The following is a 21,066-nucleotide window of genomic DNA, read 5'->3' on the forward strand; positions in this document are numbered from 1 at the left end:
TCCATTCGGACACGCATGCCGCTGTCCTGCGTGTGGAGATTGCAGTCCTACTGGCGAAGGATGCAATCGAGCCAGTCCCTCCAGCCGAGATGAAGTCAGGGTTCTACAGTCCCTACTTCATCGTGCCCAAAAAGAGCGGTGGGTTAAGACCCATCCTGGATCTCAGAGCTCTGAATCGGTCCCTCCTCAGGCTGCCATTCAAGATGCTCACGACGAAGCGCATGCTAACCTGCATTCGTCCCCAGGATTGGTTTGCAGCATCGACCTGATGGACACGTACTTTCACGTCTCGATACTTCCTCGTCACAGACCCCTTACGGTTTGCCTTCGAAGGTCGAGCGTATCAGTACAAAGTGCTTCCATTTGGCCTGTCCCTCTCTCCCCGCGTCTTCACGAAAGTCACGGAGGCAGCCCTGACCCCTCTTTGGCAGTCGGGCCTTCGCATTCTCAACTATCTCGACGACTGGCTTCTCATAGCTCACTCGCGAGATCTGTTGTGCGAACAGAGGGACCTGGTGCTTCGGGAACCTCAGCCATCTGGGCCTTCAGGTCAACCGAGAGAAGAGCAAACTCTCCCCAGTGCAGAGGATCTTTTTTCTCAGTGTGGAGCTAGACTCGGTCAATATGACAGCCCGCCTCACGAACGAGCGCGCGCAGTCAGTGCTGAAGTGTCTGGACTTATTCAGACACAAGACAGCGGTTCCTCTCAAAACATTTCAGAGGCTCCTGGGGCATATGGCAGCTGCAGCCGTGGTGACGCCGCTGGGCTTGCTTCATATGAGACCACTTCAGCGCTGGTTACACGACCGAGTCCCGAGACGGGCATGGCACCGTGGCACACTCCGGATTGGCGTTTCCCTGCAGTGTCACCGATTATTCAGCTCGTGGTCAGACCCTGCCTTCCTCCGGGCCGGAGTGCCCTTGGGACAGGTGTCCAGACATGTCGTGGTTTACACGGATGCCTCCACCATGGGTTGGGGTGCTGTATGCAATGGGCAAGCAGTATGGGGCTCCTGGACAGGACCTCGACTGCAGTGGCACATCAATTGCCTCGAGTTGTTTGCTGTGCTTCTGGCCCTTCGTCGCTTCCGATCGACGTTGCGTCAGAAGCACGTGCTCGTTCGTACCAACAGCACTGCGACTGTGGCGTATATCAATCGCCAAGGCGGTCTTCGCTCTCCTCGCATGTCACAACTCGCCTGCCGTCTTCTACTTTGGAGTCAAATGTGGCTGAAATCGCTACTTGCCATTCACATACCAGGGGAACTCAACCGTGCAGCGGATCAGCTCTCACGGCAGTCCACCCACCCTGGAGAATGGCGACTCCACCCCGAGACAGTCCAGCTGATTTGGAGTCCTAAGAAACCTAATAATTATGTACACAGTGTATATAATTAAATATTATGGAATAACTCCCAAAAAAGTGTTTCATTATAGAAAAACGGTGTTTGGTAATGACATTCGTTAAAGTTACACACATATTTTTCATACTTTTGAGAACATTTACCTCAAAATGATGAGGCCTATCTACTTACCATGTAGCTATGAGAGAGAGTGACACATAAATATTTCCTGATCATAAATGTGTGGGCGTAGTTAAATTCAGTCTAAGTCAATAGACTAAAACATACACCGTTTCGGAAGTGACATGAAAATGCAAGACTTTTTTTTTTAAAACAAAGTTTCATAATTTACAAAAAAATACATAAAACATTTTTTTTTTTACTTAATTTATTTATTTATTTTTTTGTAAAAAATATTTTTTTTAAAAAACAACAACAATGGAATAAAATGCAAAAATTATATCAATATCATTTTCATAAGTTGAAATTTAGCGGTTGGGGTTCGGGCCAGCCATCTCCCAATTGCAAGTACCCACTAAATGATGATTTTATATATATTAAGCTTACTGTATTTTAAATATTATTGCTGGTTTCAATAGATAATAAAAGATTTGAATAGGTAATTGCTTTTTAAATGTGTTTTTTGCTTGTAGGACAGCAGTTCACCAATTCTGTAGAATTGCCCAAGTATGAGAGTGTATAATTTTTTACTGGACCAATAATAATGTACATACAAAACAATATTATTTTCTAACTTAACATTGCAAAGTTTGGAGTTATACACTTTATTTTTAGCCTTAACATAATATGTATTTCGTTTTTTCAATGAGTATTTAAATCTCATCACAAAACTGAAGTACCTCAGGGTTTAGTGCTTGGCCCGCTTCTGTTCTCAATATATATAACCTCACTGGGCCGTATTACTGCTGATTCTATCATAATACTGCCACAGTGACAGCAAACTCATGCAAAAGGGGGTCTGGAATAGCTTGCGAGCATGTCTCTCACAGTATTTATATTCCTTCTTTTCCTGCTCTCTATTTCAGTCTCCTTCTTTATCTTTCTGTGCTCAGCCGTCTGGTTTTAGTTCTTCTCTCTGTAATAGAGAGGATTAGTCTCCCTTGTGTTAACTGAAGCCTCTCAGTGTCAGCTCACAACAGCATTCCAATGAACTGTGAGAGAGGTTTGGTGTGACGTGATTTTCGATTGCCTCTGATGATTTATGTTTACTCTAATTATATCAGACTGCATGCTAATAGGAGCAGCGGAAAAACTGATCCGGTTATCAAGATCAAATCCTGTTATTAATATAAGCACACCAGATGACTCACTTAACAATACGTTTGCCTGCATGGATGTGTGTGTGTGTGTGTGTGTGTGTGTGTTTGTTTGACTAGAAAAGGTTTTATTTAACCATTATTCTTTGCCGTGATGGTTGACGAGTTTATGGCATTGCTGTAACAAGCATGTAAACATGTCAAAATTCAGTCGAATTTTCAAAAACCTTTAGGACATCAAAGCTGTTGTGATGAAGGTGACTTTTCTCTGAATTTCGCTTATTTTTGTCTCTTTGATTGGCCACTTGAAGCTGTGCAGCTACAGTTTGACAAGGTCCCTCCTTCGGCCCCCTAAAGACGACCACAATAAGAGCTCTGCAATTCATCAGTAACTCTGACACAATAATAAGCCCTCATCTTGAGCTGACACTCTGACAAGATGATAAAAGAAAAACAGATGAAAAATGCCCTAATGCTGCCTAAAAGAATTTATATATATGTATAAAAAAAAAAAACCTGATGCCTGATCTAGAACCACATTTCCAAAGTCCTTATTTTAACAATACAAGCTCTTCAAATGATCACTGGTCATGGCAAACAGGAAATATCTTTCAACGTAAAGCCAAATGCAAATATAGCCACCAGGTGGCATTGTTGCCACATGACAATCTGTGCAGACGTTATCTACTCAGACTGAAAAAGCCAAAGCTGTTGCTTGCAGGGGGACAGTTGTCTTCTCTATTGGACCGGAGGCAGTGCTTTCAGTTTCTATATGTGGGTCACTTGCACATCAGAGTCAGACCCCTGACGTTCTGGGGTCCTTTCTCATGCACAGAGAAACAGAATCGTGACCCATTATGCTTACACATCAGAGGGGTCAAGACTCTGAAAAAGCACTGCAGTACTCTGCACTGCAGACGGATACACACACACACACACACACACACACACACACACACACACACACACACACACACACACACACACACACATGTTGGGTTTACATGTTTTATGGGGACATTCCATAGGCGTAATGGTTTTTATACTGTACAAACCGTACTTTATATCGCCCTACACCTACCCTACACCTAAACCTAGCCCTCACAGGAGATTGTGCATACTTTTACTTCCTCAAAAAAACTCATTGTGCATGATTTATAAGCCTGTTTCCTCATGGGGACCTGAGAAATGTCCCCACAAGGTCAAAATCTACTGGTATTCCTATCCTTGTGGGGACATTTGGTCCCCACAACGTGATGAATACCAGGTACACACATACACACACACACACACATATATATATATATATACAAACACTGCCACACACACACACAATCTCTTGTTCTTTTTTGTTATTTGAATGATACTATCAGGGGGCACAACCAGAGGGATTTTAAATTTCAGCAAGGTTACTCTTAAATTGGTCCATGGTTCATTGGCTGCACTCATTCAGAATTAATAACGGTGGGTTGATGGATGCTCCAGGGGGCCAAGCTAAGCCTTTTTTGTTAAAGACTCTCATATTAGGAGAGCTGTAACACCCAGAGAAGCAATCCTATACGTCTTTTGTAGGGGGAGTCACACTGTATAGTGAATGAAGGCATTCAGTTGGATATTTTGAAGGACGAAGAGTGACGTGGTGGTTCGTTGCAGTGTTTTTGTTCATCAACACAGTTAAGATTCTGAAAAACTCCAAACGCTCAATTTGATCTCCTACTGAATTCCAAAGTAGGTCTAAGGGTTTACATTTAATTTGACGATGAAAACACTAGGAATGTTAAAGGAGAAGTTCACTTCCAGAACAAAAATGTACAGATAAATTACTCACCCTCTTGTCATCCAAGATTTTCATGTCTTCCTTTCTTTAGTCGTAAAGAAATTATGTTTTTTGAGGAAAACTTTTCAGGATTTTTCTCCATATAGTGGACTTCTATGGTGCCCCGAGTTTGAACTTCCAAAATGCAGTTTAAAAGAGGCTTCAAACGATACCAGCCGAAGAAGGGTCTTATCTAGCGAAACAATTGTGTTTTGTTTTGGGGTTTTTTTTATGACAATTTATATACTTTTTAACTTCAAATGCTCATCTTCTCTTGCTTTGCCTGAACTATGTTTTTTTCCCCATTCAAGACAGTTAGGGTATGTCGAAAAACTCCCATCTGTCTCACTGTTTTACCTTTTTTGATAAAGGTGTTTGATCTTCTTTGCATGTTCACTTTGCAAACACTGGATCAGTACTTCTGCAGCAATATAGGATGATTTTGAAATTATTTTTAGAGGCAGATAAGACAAGCGTTTAAGGTTGAAAACTATATAAATTGTAATTAAAAATACACCTGTTTTCGCCAGATAAGACCCTTCTTCTATGGCTGGGACTGTTTACAACCGCATTTGGGATTGTTTGAAGCCACATTTAAACTGCATTTTGGAAGTTCAAACTCGGGGCACCATAGAAGTCCACTATATGGAGAAAAATCCTAAAATGTTTTCCTCAAGAAACAATTTCTGTACGACTGAGGAAAAAAAAGACATCAAGATCTTGGATTATCTGTAAATTTTTGTTCTGGAAGTGAACTTCTCCTTTAAAATGCCATGGAACAAAGGTAAGCATCTGCAGCGTGCCTAATCCAATCTTAAAATCAACTTTAATCTTCAAGGACAAACACTTCAGATAACTGCTGCTCAGTTATCTCTCCCTCCCTGGTTTATGTACTTAAAAATAACTTCAAAAGGTTTCACAACAACAACAGATCTATCTAGGAGTATATTAAGGGGAAATGAGTATACTTCAATGTAATAATACATCAGCTGAAAGGACATCAACAACAAACAGAAAAACAGTGTGATATCTGCAGTCAAGTTTTATTACATGTTGACTGTTTCTGGGAGGAATGCACCAATGCCATTTTTAGAGACCAAATATGAGAAGAACCTACTCATCTGTCTGGAGCTCTAACAAACCCACTTGAAGGCAAGCCTGCAACCTTTAGCCACAAAAGCTTAATGCTAACGCTTCTGCTTTGGCAGTACGTGGGAAAGTAGACCAAAGGCCGTTTTTTTGAATGGATGCCAATGGAGGAGAGGCTCCGCTACACTGAATAAACGGCTTTCTAGAGGAAACAGTTCATCATTTAATGAATCTACAGCCTATCGGCTAATCTTCAACATGTTTTACACTAAACAATAGTTTCGGATTGAACAATTTTTAAAGTTTACACTGAAAAAATGCTGTTTTATAATAATAATAATAAAAAAACACAGTTTTTTTCTTTTTGTAGATGACAAATTTTCAACATACCTTTCTGAGAGCTTTTTAGCAAACCCGAAGTCTGTCAATCGAATGTGTCCCTCACTGTCCAGCAGTATATTTTCTGGTTTCAGGTCTCTGTAGACGATTTCTTTGGAGTGGAGGTATTCAATGGCACACACGATTTCAGCTGAATAAAACATTCCAGTGCTGTTGCTGAAACGACCTCGGCTGCGTAAATAGCTGAAGAGTTCACCGCCATTCACATATTCCATCAACATGTACAGAAAACGATCATCATGGTGCGTCCAGAACCTGAGAAAGATCCACATTATGTGTTACGTGATTTGATTCATATAGCAGTTACATATACATGTGTATACTTGCCATATCCTTGTGACAAATCGGCTATAAGATATACAAAAAAAGAGTGGACTTACATTACAATAAAAAATTGTAATTGTATACATAAAATAAAAAAACTGTAAACAACCAATAATTACAGTAGGAACTCTATAGCAAGCTGAGGTCATGTCATAATCTCAATAATCATGATATAGTACAGCGGTTCTCAACCTTTTTAACTTCAAGGCCCCACATCGCCCATAAATATATTCAAAGGCCCCTAATTATTCTGTTTTTTTTAAAGAAGTTACTGGCTAATTTTTTATTTAAGTAAAGCTTGGCATAATTACAAAAATGTATATTCATTATAAAAATGGCCATGGAGCTTTTACTAGCTTGACTGCCTCGAATATTCAGGTTTTCCAAGACCCCATGATCCCTCTTCAAAAACCCTCCATTTTATTTTTTTACCAAACGTCACTTTTTCTTCCAAATTCCATTTTTTTTTTTCTGGATTCCATTTTTGCCCCATTTAAATTTTTCTAGATTCTGTTTTAATAGTTAAATTTAATTTTATTAATCAGAAATCATCATTCAGTTCATTGAAATCATACTCAAACTTACACAACTTAACAGCAATTTAATAAAAGTTTAACAAAAATGTAATTTTCAGGCCCTTTTAAATTAAATTATAAATGTCATGTCATATGAAATGTTTTATTTTTTTCTTAAATTTTGTTTCATTTTTTAACAAATTCTGTTTTCCATTAATTTTCTGGATTCTGTTTTAATGCTTTCTTTAAATTTGAATAATCAAAAGCATCTCTAAAAAAATCTATTATTATTATTATTATTATTATTATTATTATTATATATGTAAGAAAAAAGAAAAAGTAAATACTGTGTTGTTTTTACATTATTTTGGTAAATATTCCTTAAAAATAATGTTTTAACAATACTTTTATACATACCTTATACATAAAGTAATATATACTCAAACCAAAAATTATTCAGACCCAAAATTTTCTAAACTAAAGTGAATTAATGGTGATAATGTGCGGAGCGTTGAAGGTGTCTCAAAAATTTTTGGTTTGACTGTATTTCTGTCATAATTTCTTTAAGTTAAACCAAACGTTCATTTTGACAGGTTGCTGTAAAGACCTTAAAGTTTCTTTTTTTGTATATATAATGACAATAGTTTTGGGTTTTCTCAAAAGAAACAGTAAAATGCGCATTAAGCGACTCTCAGAGCAGTTCTAAAGATTATGTTTATGTGTTCATGTACTCACATATTGATGTGGCAGAGGCTAAAAACACTGCAAGAGTCACTCGCACTTCAGTATGTGTGCAGTAAACCAAACCATAAAGCAAACCATTAATTTACACAGAGAAACACAGAACATTAAGCATTCACATTTAAATAGTATTTTTGTGGCTTTATTTTCACAGAAACTAGTCCAGTGTTTTGATTCGAGTGTACTGACCTACTTTTGATTTAGTTTTTTCATCTAAAATTTGGCAAATTCCATGACATTCTGAGTTATACAGTAAATTCCATTTTTATGACTGAATTCCACGAGTTCGTCCATGTTTTCCATATCACGGAAATCACAAGGCCCTGTTTTATTTCTTGACGCCCCTACTTGAGAACCACTGGTATAGTAAAGATTAGTATCTATAGTTAAAAATATAGAATGATAAATTTAAAGTTTTGAAGTGACTGAAGTGATTGCAGAAGGTCAAACAACATTTTATATTGATGTCTTTGGTTAAGTATGTTGAAATGTTTTACATGTTTCATAACCTATTGTATGTTTATGAGATAACAGTGTGTAGCAGTGTTCTCATTTCTGTTGTAGCCTTTATGTTAATGTTGTGTAGTGTTCACTTACAGACTGACAAGGAAAGGATGGTTCACCTCCGTCAGAACCTCTTTTTCATTATGTACGTGCTGCTCCTGCTTCAGACGAATCACATCTGGGATTTTCATCGCTTTCAGAGCAAAGAAACCTCTCGTCTTTTTATCCTTCACCAGAAAAACCCTTCCAAAGGTTCCTGTACCTGAAACAATGTGGAATATTGACATAAGAAAAATGGCTACAATGCAGAAATCAATGTTAAAACACTTTCGTCATCCACAGCCATACTTAAAAACCAGGGTGAATTTATTCATCTTTGCTCAGTTTTTCTTCCCAATGTTCAAAGGAAACCATCAAATTTAAAATTCTTTTGTGACGAATGCTTTATCCGACATTTTAAAATATTATCTAATAGTACAGAAGCATGTTTGTGTTTGGTCTCTCCACAGAGATCCGTTGTCCACAGATGAATGGCACTCGGAGCACAGAGAGCAAAACTCTCAAAGAGGACCCGTCTCAAAGAAGTCTTTGATTTCTACTGTACGGGGACAGGGGTTTCAGTGGGTAATAGATCTTACGCTACACACATATGATCAATGGCGACAGAGAGAGCCCTCAAGGCGAAAGAGCAGGGCACCTTGAACCACCCACCAAATTACAAGCCACTCAGTCTCACCGGATCGCTGTTACAAGCCTGACAGGTCAATACCTACAGGAGACAACTCGACAGGCTATTTGGACCAATACATCCTATTATATGCTCTTAGACCTAAGCCTCACACTAAATGCTTAACTAATCCTTGATGAAACCAAAAAGCATTGTGAGAAGAGAAAAAAAAAAATCTGACGAGACATGCCCAGAAATGTGCACGTGAGGAGTTAGTGTACACTGCGTGTACTATTAGCACTCAGGTCAAGAGGCGGAAAACCACAGTCATGAAGTGGCAGTTGTTTGGGTTTAAGGGGAATGAAGTGGATCAAGGAGCTGTGAGATACTGCAGAGAGGCTTGTGTTTTGTTTAACCTAGCTTTGGCTTGAGAAAGAATTTTTACCTAGACACCTGAGACAGAACAAACACCCTTGACATTTTGATGGATGTAATCGCGGGGTAAAAAAAAAACACGTAAATGAGAAATCATGTATTTGGTTTACACTAGGGTTCAAAAGTTTGAGGTCAGTAAGATATTTTGCTTTTTTTTAATACTTTGAATTAACTATAATTAATACTTATTCAGCAAAGGTGTATTAAATTGATCAATTTAATTTATATATACACTGCCACTCAAAAGTGTTTGGGGTCAGTAAGATTTTTAATGCTTTTTAAAAGGAGCTCATCAAAGCTGCATTTATTTGATTAAAATACAGAAAAAATGCAATATTGTGAAATGTTACTGCATTTTAAAATAGTGGTTTTCTATTTTAATATACTTATAAAATATAATTTATTCCTTTGATGCAAAGCTGAATTTTCAGCATCATTACTCTAGTATTCAGTGTCACACGATCCTTCAGAAATCATTCTAATATGCTGATTTATTATCAGTGTTGTCAGTATTTTTTTTTGGAAACTGCGATACTTTTTTCAGGATTCTTTGATACGTAAAATGTTAAAAAGAACAGCATTTATTTAAAATATAAAATTTCCTAAAAATAAAAAGCTCGTTCAAATTTTGGGTTTGGTCATTTTTTTCTTTCTTTCTCTCTTTGAAAGAAATGTATACTTTTATTCAGCAACGATGTGTTAAATTGCTAAAAAGTTATAGTAAAGACTTATATTGTTAGAAAAGATTTTGTCTTTTTATTCATCAAAGAATCCTGGAAAAAGTATCACAGGTTCCAAATAAATGTTTCCAAAATTTATAATAAAAGTAATAAATCGGTATTAAGAATGATTTCAGAAGGATCATGTGACACTAAAGACTAAAGTAATGGCTGATGAAAATTCAGCTTTGCATCATAGAAATAAATTTAATTTTAAAGTATATTAAAATTTAAAAAATGTTTTATAATATTACTTTTCTGCATTTCTAAACAAATATATATATATCATTTTTTTTTTTTTTTTAAATGAGCATAAGATCATTGCTGATCCCAAACTTTTGAGCGGCAGTGTGTGTGTGTGTGTGTGTGTATACAGTCAAGCCCGAAATTATTCATACCCCTATCAAATTCTGACTTAAAGTTACTTTTATTCAACCAGCAAGTTTTTTTTTTTTTTTTTTTGACCGGAAACGACACAGGCTTCCCCCAAAAGATAATAAGGCGATGTACAAGAGGCATCATTGTCGAAAAAAAAATTTATCAGCTTTTATTTATATTTGAACAAAAAGTGGCATGTCCAAAATTATTCATACCCTTTGCAAACTGTCACAGTCTGTGGGAAAATCCAAAGTTCTATACCATTCCAAATAGTCCAAGCTGTTCTAAAGCATCTGAATTACCCTGATTCATTGGGAAAAGCTGTTTTAATCAACTCAACAGGTGAAAAACAGAAGCTCTCTGCTGTTGGTTTGTGAACAGCCATGGCTAAGACAAAGGAGCTCACTGAGGACCTGCAGCTGCGCATTGTGACTGCTCACAAGTCTGGAAAGAGCTATAAGACCATATCTAAATGTTTTGAAGTTCCAGTGGCTGCAGTGCAAAGTATTATTAAAAAATACACATTCCACAATGATGCCTCTTGTACATCGTCTTATTACCTTTGGGGAGAAGCCTGTGTCATTGAATAAAAGTAACTTTAAGTCAGAATTTGCCAGGGGTATGAATAATTTCGGGCTTGACTGTATATAGGTGCATTTTCCAAAGGCATAGTTAGCCAACTGGTCGCAAGTCTGTTGTTACCAACATAATTCAATGATTTGGTGTTTTCCGAAACCATAATTTGTCAGAAAATGCATAGTTTCTTGTTAGTAAGACATATGGACTAAATAAATTATGCTCTTGTGCACAATAAGCAAGATAACATGCAGTACAATCTATATCTAAATATATAAGCATTTTAATCTATATATTTTTGTGCGTCCTCAATAAGTGTTGTTTTTGAAGAGAGCTTATGTGCATAAATGCCTACAGGAACTCCGAAGTATGACGTAAGAGAAAACCTGTGATAGATCAAACATCAAATAAAGCAAAATGACAGGGGAAAAAAAAGTAAATTAGTCATCAGATGCCACAACAGCATCTCAGAGATCTCGAATCAATGAATTAGCATAATTTATTACTCCACCACATACACGTGACGTCATTAACAATGGACCTATGTTGTTAAAGTAATGAGGTTCAAATGACGAAGACATGACCATGTTCGGGAAACAGTCATGACTAGTTTGTTTCCAAAACAATGCATCATAATATGGTGGTCATAAGACAGAGTTAGATTCAAGAAACAGAATTAGAAGCAAAATGATTAATGTTCTACTGAACACCAGTACAGCTCAGCTTTTTTTGTAAGAGGGTAGTAACAGATGACCTACATTTCCTTGTAGTTGCATTGTGATGAGTTACGAGCTACGAAACTGATGGAATAACTGACATGGAATGTTGGCATTTAACACATTTACCTCACACAAGGAATCTTTGTTCAGAGACCACTGAGTTGACATGGTTACACAAGCATGGAAGAAAACAAATGCCTTGGCTCTTTTGAGAGGGGAGAGAACGGGACTGGTAACGTGTGAAGCAAGACACTTGATGACACATTATTAGATCGTGTTTCCTGTCTGTTACAGTGGAATCTTATTCAGGTGGCAACACATTCAAAACACCAAATGAGTTGTTATTGTGAACATAAAGTGAAGAAATCAAAGGCACTATAGAATACAACAGTAGCTGCGTTTCCATTACAGATTTGCACAAAACTGCGATACTTTCTAACTTTCTAAATTCTATTAACCAATTGTTTTCTTCTCAAGATAAGAGGAAATGAAAATTATATTTTAGTCATCATTTTAACATCGGTTAAAAGAAATGGTGTTTTTTTATGGATATTTATAAAATACTGCACACATTTTACGTAAATCTGTAATGTAAACCCGGATTATGACAGAAACAGTGCTTCACTATTCCACCTTCTTGTTGGGCAAGTGCATTCAATAGCTACATTTACATGCACCTATAGACTCATGGCTCGATGTGATTGAAAAGCCTTTATGTAAACCTCAATCGATCAGGATGAGCTCGATCTGAACGATCTGAAATTTTGATCGGATTGAAAGGAGTAGTGTAGACCTGAATTAATCCAATCAATAGGAAACAACTAAGCATGTAAACACTTGAACATGACTATTGCTGAATATGATCTTCTCAATAGCATTCAAACATTTTTCTCACATACACCTTTTATGATAAGATTACCATTTATGATTTTGTCTTTAAAAAGTCCATATGTTTATTAGGTCTAACAAACTGGTTACTCGATAAGACTAAGGGTGTGTTCACACTGAACTGTGGTGCGATTGCTCTGTTAGTGCGGTTCATTTGAGTAAGTGTGAACACTACCATTTAGAAGTATTTGGTCCGTGTCACATTTATATTTCAATCAAACCGCACCACAGTTTGTCTAAAAGCGAACCGAGACCCATCTTTTCGGCGGTATTGATCCGCTTTCAAAAGATTGCTGGTGCGGTTTGATTTAAATATGAACACGACACAGACCAAATACTTCTAAACGAACCAAAAACAGGAAGTAATCACAAGATGTGATGCTATGCGACATGATTTCACGAAGGGAACAAGCCTGTGAGTTTGCAGGTGGTAAAAATAAAATCACATACACGCAACAATAAGCGTGTTCAGTCCAGCAGACAGCATAGGTGTAGTTGACTACGGAAAAAAAAAAAAAAAAAAGCGAAAAACACTTGCTTTAATTCGAACACACGTTTTCCTTTTGTTTGGAGTGTTTGGTGAATTCTGTCATGGAATATATATCACTCAACTCGACCAATCAGTTTGTGATGGCATTGCCTTTAGGTTTGGTATCTTTAGGTTCGCTGTCAAAAATGGCAGTGTGAACGCTAAGCAGACCAGGACCAAATGTATCATTTTCCAAATTAACTAAACGAACCAAACTACAAGTGTGAACACCCTACATATTAACAATATTCACTGTCAACAAGGCAGAAATGACAATGAAACTCAAAGTGACATTATAACTGTGGCTTTTTAGAGTTCATATTAACAGAATTTTCAGAATCTATCCATTCTATTTAAATTAATGCATGTAAATGTACCTTGTTTGGGTTGGGGTGCTAAAACTTTCAGTGCAGTGTCTTTCCTATATGTTTTCCTTTATTTTTTTTCCTCTTTATATATTAGGGATGCACTGAATGTTCGGCAACCTAAATTATTCAGCTGAAAATAGCAACAAAAAAAAGCTCTTTCGGTGCTTGGCCGAATATGCGAAAAGGCCGAAAATTATACCGATTATAGCTATCAAATAGAGGCGCGCACTAATGCAAGCTAACATGTCAGCAGTGTGGATGCATTTAAAACTGTCCGAGAAAGACGCAAAAATCATTACAAGCACTGACAGCGAGAGACTTTTTAGAACTGCATCGCATGTCTTTGATGAGAGGAGAAAGGGGTGGTTGTTGCTGGTAACTACAAAATGCTCAAATAAATCAAAGAAATAATACATTTAAATATGAAACTAGCCTAAATAATAATGTTAAATAGGCTGTTAAACAAACATTCGTTGCAAAAAAATCCTAACAACCTCGACAGTTCAATCAGAATTACTGGCCCGAGTCCGACTGAAACCGGTCTTGTTTCTCTTTCTCTTCCCCATTACACAGCTGCTGGTTTTAATAGCAAAGTGATTACATTTATTTTCATTTATTTAGGTAATAAAGTAAATTTAGAAATATATTTGGAACACTTTTTATTTGTTAAATTCAAGTTTTTGTTTTTTTAAAGTAACGAAGCGGCCAGCGGCAGACCAATTTAGGCTTCTCAAGTCATCACGATTTAAATTAAAATCCATAGATATTAAAAACTTAAAGCATATCACAATATTAGTTTAATCTTTTAACCTAGATAAATGTGTGCTATTAGGCTCATATCCAATCGTTTGTGGGGAGAGTAAAGCTGAAGCACGCTTTGCAGGACATGAAAGCGCTGGTGCGATGTGGAACTTAATTTTTACTCATAAAGGTAAGACTAATATATTTAAATAATTCAAATCGAAAACAAAAGTCTTTCATTAGCTATAAACCATAAAGATGCATTTAGGCATTAAAGGCGCGTCCAGTGAGCAGATGGCGTCATGTAGCTACTATCATGTACCAGTGTCAACTTCATCTTTGTGTCAAATACTTGTTTATTAATAAATAATTCAAATATCTCCTTACTTTTTCCCACGACACATTCATGGTAATTATTTTTGCTGGGGCTTTGTGGTCAGCTTTAGCCTACTGCGTGCATTTGAACGCGGAGGCGCGGTTGTGATTGTGACAGCACAGCCCTAGTTTTGCTTCCACGATTCAAGTGAGCCCGACTGTACTTTAGTAATCTCAAAATTTAAAATCGAATGAATATTCGAATAATCTGGTCCAGCCCTACTTAAAATAAATTTAAATAAATAAAATGTAGTAGTAGAAATGGAAAAAAAAAAACAAAAAAAAACCAACAACATTGGATCGGCCCGTGGATCGGTAAATTTTTCCGATCCCCGATCCAGCTATTTTTTCAATATCGGGGGCAATATCCGATCCTAATATCGGATCGGTGCACCCCTACTGTATACACACTGAAACTTCACGGCAACCTGTCAAAATAAAAAGTACGGTTTAACATTAAATAAAAATATTGTCTTGTATTACTTTTGTACAGTATAATGTAGGTGTTTATATATTCCTATTTAAATAATTGACATAAAACAATATATGATAAAAAATAAATTACAACAAGATTAACCACTTAATTGTAGAAAAAATACTGCAATTATTATTTAAACGTTTTAAACTGTATATACTTTTTTCTTCCATGTATTGATTTTAACACTAAACCTCTGTTTGTTTGCCAAAATTAAAAGGGTTTATTTTTCATTTGATTAAAAATAAATAAATGTTTATGCTTTCATTTGATTATCAGAAAAATTAAAACACATAAATAAAAAAGCAAAATATTGTAGAGCCTTATTGTTCAAAATGTTAAAATAGAGAGTTTTGGACTTATTTTTTCACTGAAATAAATGTTTTCGTTATTACACAAAGTAGGCTAAAGTACCGGGAAAAAAGTAACGTTGGCTAAGCCCTTTTGTACATTTTCTGGAATAACTACCTATATAAAAAACTATATCGTGAAAGATATCGTTACCGTGAAATAAAATTTCTCATACCGTGAAATAAAAGTTTGGTCATACCGCCCAGCCCTAGATGCACCGAAATGAAAATTCTTGGCCGAAACCGAAAACCGAAAAAGAGGAAACCAAGGCCGAAAACCGAAAACCAAAACACCGAAAGAATTATGCCAATTATTAGTACCATTGCATTTATGGCTATGACTGTGCACTAATTTTACTAAAACCAAGGCATTGCAATTGCATAAATTAATTAAAGTTTCAAAGAATAAATCAGTTATATTAATTTAAACAATTATTATAAATCAAGTATTATATTACTTAAATAACATATACATATATTTTACTTCCTTTGTTTATTGCGGCCCACTCCGCCCCCTTTCCAGTGGTGTGCTTTCGCTCCTCCATAAAAGCATAATTTCACATGCAAATCAGCAAAATCATGTAATGTGACTTTCATAAAACGGGACGTGCTTGATTTATTAATGTTTCTTTGATGTTGTTTTTAATAGCACGTAGGAAAACTTTCGCTGTTCTGTCTATGCGCTCAGAGACGGAGCAGAACACGGACTTGTAAAGTTATCTTTTAGCTCCATGTACGCGTTTAAATGCTCAAATACACGCAAAAATATTTCTAAATGAGGCGCTTGGTGATTATTCATGTAAACGCTTGTCAGTTATGTCTTAAATGATCATAAACAGTTGAGAATGAAAATACGTGTGTAACAGTATATTGGATCCGTGTGGTTAAGTGCAACACATAAGATTCCTTCTGCCGTCTCTGTGCTTAATATTAATAAAACGTAAAAATACAAAGAGAAAAATCACTTACTGCTCTTGAATGAAGGACGTTTGTAGTTTTAATAAGAAACAAAGCATGTTTAACTATTACAGTGAAGGCGCTGTTTTATTTTACATAAACATAATTACATTCATTTTATGTAGTATTGTTAGACTACTTTAGACTTGCATAAAAGTATTCAGTATTTTTTAAGCACTGTTTTTTTAATTTGTATCTTTTTTTCTCGCTGTATTGCTATCTTTAAATTAATCACTTTATAATGTTTTGGACCCTGTCATAATCGTTTAAATAATCGTGATTACAATATTGACCAAAATAATCGTGATTATGATTTTTGCCGAAATCGAGCAGCCCTAATGCACGTCAGATGCTGAAAGCACTGTCAGTTTTTACTTTCACTTTAACATATTGCGCAGTTTTCACGTTGCTTGTGTGAAATCCATTGGCTCACCTCCACGGTTTAAAACATAAATATTTATAAAAATACAGTATATAGAAAAGGCATATCTTTAAAATGTTGTGACATAACACCACCGTAAAGCCATTGTTTTTCACTCACTGAAAGCCACATCTGTCAACACAATGCGCCGATCTCTGCTCTCATCACTGGCTGCACGCACGACAGCAGACACACCCCCTCTTCAAATTTCGGCATTACAAGTTTTGCAAAAGTTCACTCATGTATGTGCATAAACCAAGTAAAAGATACAATATTAATCACGTTTTGAGAAAACAACACAAACGTAAGTATGTTACATAGTAAAAAGAAAAAAAAAGATTATGCATAGCTAAAGTTAGAAAATTTCCATCAAGGTTTATCCTTTTATTGTGCTTTTATAGGCTATTCAACTCTTTGGTGCTTTGAAAGACTGATACAGTGACAATGAAGCTCTGAAACAATACAAGAACAAATATGAGCTTTCCTTCTATTCCCTTTCTTTTAGAATGAACCACACATGGCTTTAGAGTAAATGCACTTTGTGAAAGCATTTAACAGATTACGCTTCCTGCTGTCATTAAATAATGTGGTAAACCCACCCTACAGCTTAGTGAATATTTTACATTCTCAGCATATAATTTGTATGCATCTCACACAATGCCATCTTAGAGCATAGTCTGCATGGCTCAAAGTTTAAATTCTCTTCATTCAGAGCTTGAACGATTGTTTGTTACAGCGATTTTATCGCAGTTAAAGGGAAGACGATAGAAGACGCAAATTTAATTGATTTGAAATGATAATCACAATTATTCTCAGTAATATATCTCATTGCTCATAATTGCATAATAGATTGCTGCAGGGATTGGTGAATTCTGGTTCCCTCGACAATAAGCTGTTTTCATTGGCTTTGGGGTTTTTGCAGAAAATAAGCTCTGTGACCATCAAAAGTTCACAATTCTTAAACTAAATGATTTGTTCATCAAGATCCTAAGATGTTTTCATGAATTTTGAATACTCAAAACAAGTTTTTCCCTCAGTTTCCCTCAAGTTTTCACTATTTCCGTCAGAATTGTGATACAAAACTTGCAATTCTGTCTTTTTTTCTCAGTAATTTCTCGTAATTGCGGGTTATAAAGTCAGAATTGCAAGATATAAACTCACAATTCTGACTTTTTCCTCAGAATAATGTGATATAAACTCACAATTGGGAGAAATAAAGTCAGAATTGCATGATAATTTACAAATCTACATTTTTTTCTCAGAACTGTGAAATATAAATCCAAAATTGTGAATTATAAAGTCCAATTCTGAGGGGAAATAAGGACTGATAAGTTTTTGTCACACAATTCTGACTTAATAACTTCCAAAGCTTGTTATAAAGTCAGAATTGAAAAAAGAAGAAAAAGACGTATGACTTTATTTCTAAGAAATGTAACTTTATAACTCGCAATTGTAAGTTTATATCATGCAATTCTGACTTCATTTCTCAGAATTGTGAGGGTAGCATTTTATTTACAGCCCTGTTCCTCATGTACATGCTATGTATTTATTATAGCATTATTATAGTTATTGGAGTAACTACGTAATAACTAGGTACTAACCCTTAACCTACCTCTAAACCTAACCCTTCGCCTTCGCCTTACATTACCAGAACTTTCTTAGGTAGGTACTAGGGATGGGTGCCAAAACCTGGTATTAAATTGGCCCCGGTGCTAAATTATGAAAGACCGGAGTATCGATAAGCTCTGATGTTAGCAGTTCTGCTATATACACATACATTTATTAATGCCATAAATACATTATCCTGCAAATTCTATCTCCCCAGAGTCGCCAGGTGTTTTTTTATATGCAATAATATTATGACATTTGTCTATGATGCATTTTTGCTATTCACAATTCAGAAGAGAGATCCCGCTCATGTGGAAGAGCTACAGAGCGCACAACATGAAAGCCCTGTTTAACTTTTGTGATAGAGGACAAAACTAAACAAACATCTGCTTACACTTTAGGCCTGTGGCAGTGATATTAAGACAATTGTATTGTTGATTTCAATGTTGGCTTCTAAGGATCAAAAAAAGAAGATATGCTTTCAACTTCTTTACCTTCACAGCAGTGCACATTCGTTCCTCACTTAAACCCAAATTTAACATCAGAATCAGCACAATCTCTGATTGTTTAAAAATGCAGTCTTTACTTTTGCTAAATTGTGGGACATGTTTGTTAAAACGTTGAATCACAATAATCCGCACAAAAGATGCTGTTCCGCAGGCTTGTGTGCGCAAAGCAGATAAGCAAATTACCCTTTGGGCTTCGAGTGTGCGTCCAAATGATCAAATGCACACACAAATAAGTCAAAGTGGCCGGCTTGGAGAGTGCATTTGATATGCAATGGTTAGGATTAATGTGTTGTGGGGTAGGTGCGTATTATATGTACACCAAAACTGTGTATCATATGTACGGCAAGACATTATACCTGATTATTATTATACCTGATCAAAAATGTTAGTAGACCAGACCTCCATGAAAAATTAAAGCACTGTTTATTTCATTTATATCTTTGTTTTATTGTATTTGTCAGTTTGGTTTACTTAGTTTCTTTGTTCATGTTCTTACTGCATCTCATCTTATGTAAATAAAACACAAAAAAATGCCTGCAAACTGGTGCATTTACAAATTGATGTTTTATATTCTTTTTATTAAATTATATTTAATAAATATATAAATATATTAAAACACACAGTCAAGCCCAAAATTATTCATACCCCTGGCAAATTCTGACTTAAAAGTTAATTTTATTCAACCAGCAAGTTTTTTTTTTTTTTTGACCGGAAATGACACAGGCTTCTCCCAAAAGATAATAAGACGATGTACAAGAGACATCATTGTGGAAAAAATATTACTCATTTATTATTTACATTTGAACAAAAAGTGGCATGTCCAAAATTATTCATACCCTTCTCAATAATCAATAGAAAAGCCTTTATTGGCTATTACAGCAATCAAACCCTTCCTATAATTGCTGACCAGATTTTTGCATGTCTCCACTGGTATCTTACCCATTCATCTTTAGCGATGAGCTCCAACTCTTTCAGGTTGGAGGGTCTCCTTGCCATCACCCTGATCTTTAGCTCCCTCCACAGATTCTCAATTGGCTATAAGTCAGGACTCTGGCTGGGCCACTGCAAAACGGTAATGTTTTTGTCTGCTAACTATTTCTTTACCACTTTTGCTGTGTGTTTTGTGTTATATAATGTCAGGCTTGACTGTATAGGTATATGTATACACACACACACACACACACACACACACACACACACACACACAAACTAAACAAATGATATATATGTAAACCTAAAACAAGAAGTACTGATAAAAATCCTGTTAAAGTAACGGATTGATAAGCAATATCAGTAACAATCAGTAGCAATACCGTTAAAACCTTAATGATACCTATCCCTAGTAGGTACACTGTAAGTACATGTAAGTACAGGTACAGTAAAATAAAGTTCAACCATTGCGAGTTTATATCTCACAATTCTGAGAAAAAAAATTCTGAAAAATAAGTCAGGATTGTAAGATAAAAAGTCGCAATTACCTTTTTTTTATTCAGTGGCGGAAACAGGCTTCCATATGTTACTGAAAAGTAATATGGAACTTGTTTAAAGTTTAAGCTTATTTTATTTTATTAGAAGTGAATGTTGCACCTTTACTTCAAGAAAGATGGTTGCACCACCTCTTCAGTTGGTTGAGCATCCTTTCTTTTAATTTTTGAAATATATGAAGTGAGAATATCTTGAGCAAATTGATTTCAGGGCTATGGAACTGTAAGTGCAAAAATACTAGCACATTTCCAGATTTTAGTACTCATTCCTCTCTTTTAGGTTGTTGCTAAGCATTTAATATAAAACTGCTGTGCACTGTTGTGCATCAGTGTACAAATTTCAATTAAAACATTTTCAACAGCTTCATTTTTTCAACAGGGTTTAATAAATATCCATAATTTACATTATGTTTTACATTTTTCAAGTTTTATAAACAGGCGGATCACTCTTGTTTAGGATGGCAGATGCCTTTCTATAGACATGGGAACAGCCTTTACGTTTCAATTACCAACCTTAACGATTATCTGGCAATAACCATGATCATGAGGCACGGACCTTATTTTGAATCATTAATGAATACCTTAATTGAGTCATCAAGTGCAGTATTGAAAATACTTAGTAAACTATTTTCTAAAACAGCTCTTTATAAAGGCTGCAAAGGTTCTTTTAAAGCAAGTCTCAGTAAAGCACATTTTCAGCCTTTCACTAGATATCCTGTGTTTTAGTAATAGTTTGCCATCACATCTGACTTTACAGTGGTGGGCAGGGATAACCTTCACTGAGCAGCATTTAGCCTTAGTGTGATATCAAACGCCTTACAATCGCTATAAGATGTTTCAAGCTGCATTTGCCCTTACT

General features: G+C 35.9%; 1 protein-coding gene across 1 annotated transcript in view; it reads right to left on the bottom strand.

The window, feature by feature from the left end:
• prkx (protein kinase X-linked) overlaps positions 1–21,066 on the bottom strand; it is a 61,752-nt gene that overhangs the window by 29,747 nt on the left and 10,939 nt on the right. The window contains exons 2-3 of the mRNA XM_073842095.1: positions 8,102–8,270; positions 5,916–6,179 (exon numbers count right to left, since the gene is read on the bottom strand). Coding sequence (XP_073698196.1) covers positions 5,916–6,179; positions 8,102–8,270 — 433 coding nt within the window. The remainder of the gene's footprint in view (positions 1–5,915; positions 6,180–8,101; positions 8,271–21,066) is intronic.

The sequence above is a fragment of the Garra rufa genome, chromosome 6 (genome assembly GCF_049309525.1).
Source record: "Garra rufa chromosome 6, GarRuf1.0, whole genome shotgun sequence".
Lineage (NCBI taxonomy): Eukaryota > Metazoa > Chordata > Actinopteri > Cypriniformes > Cyprinidae > Garra > Garra rufa.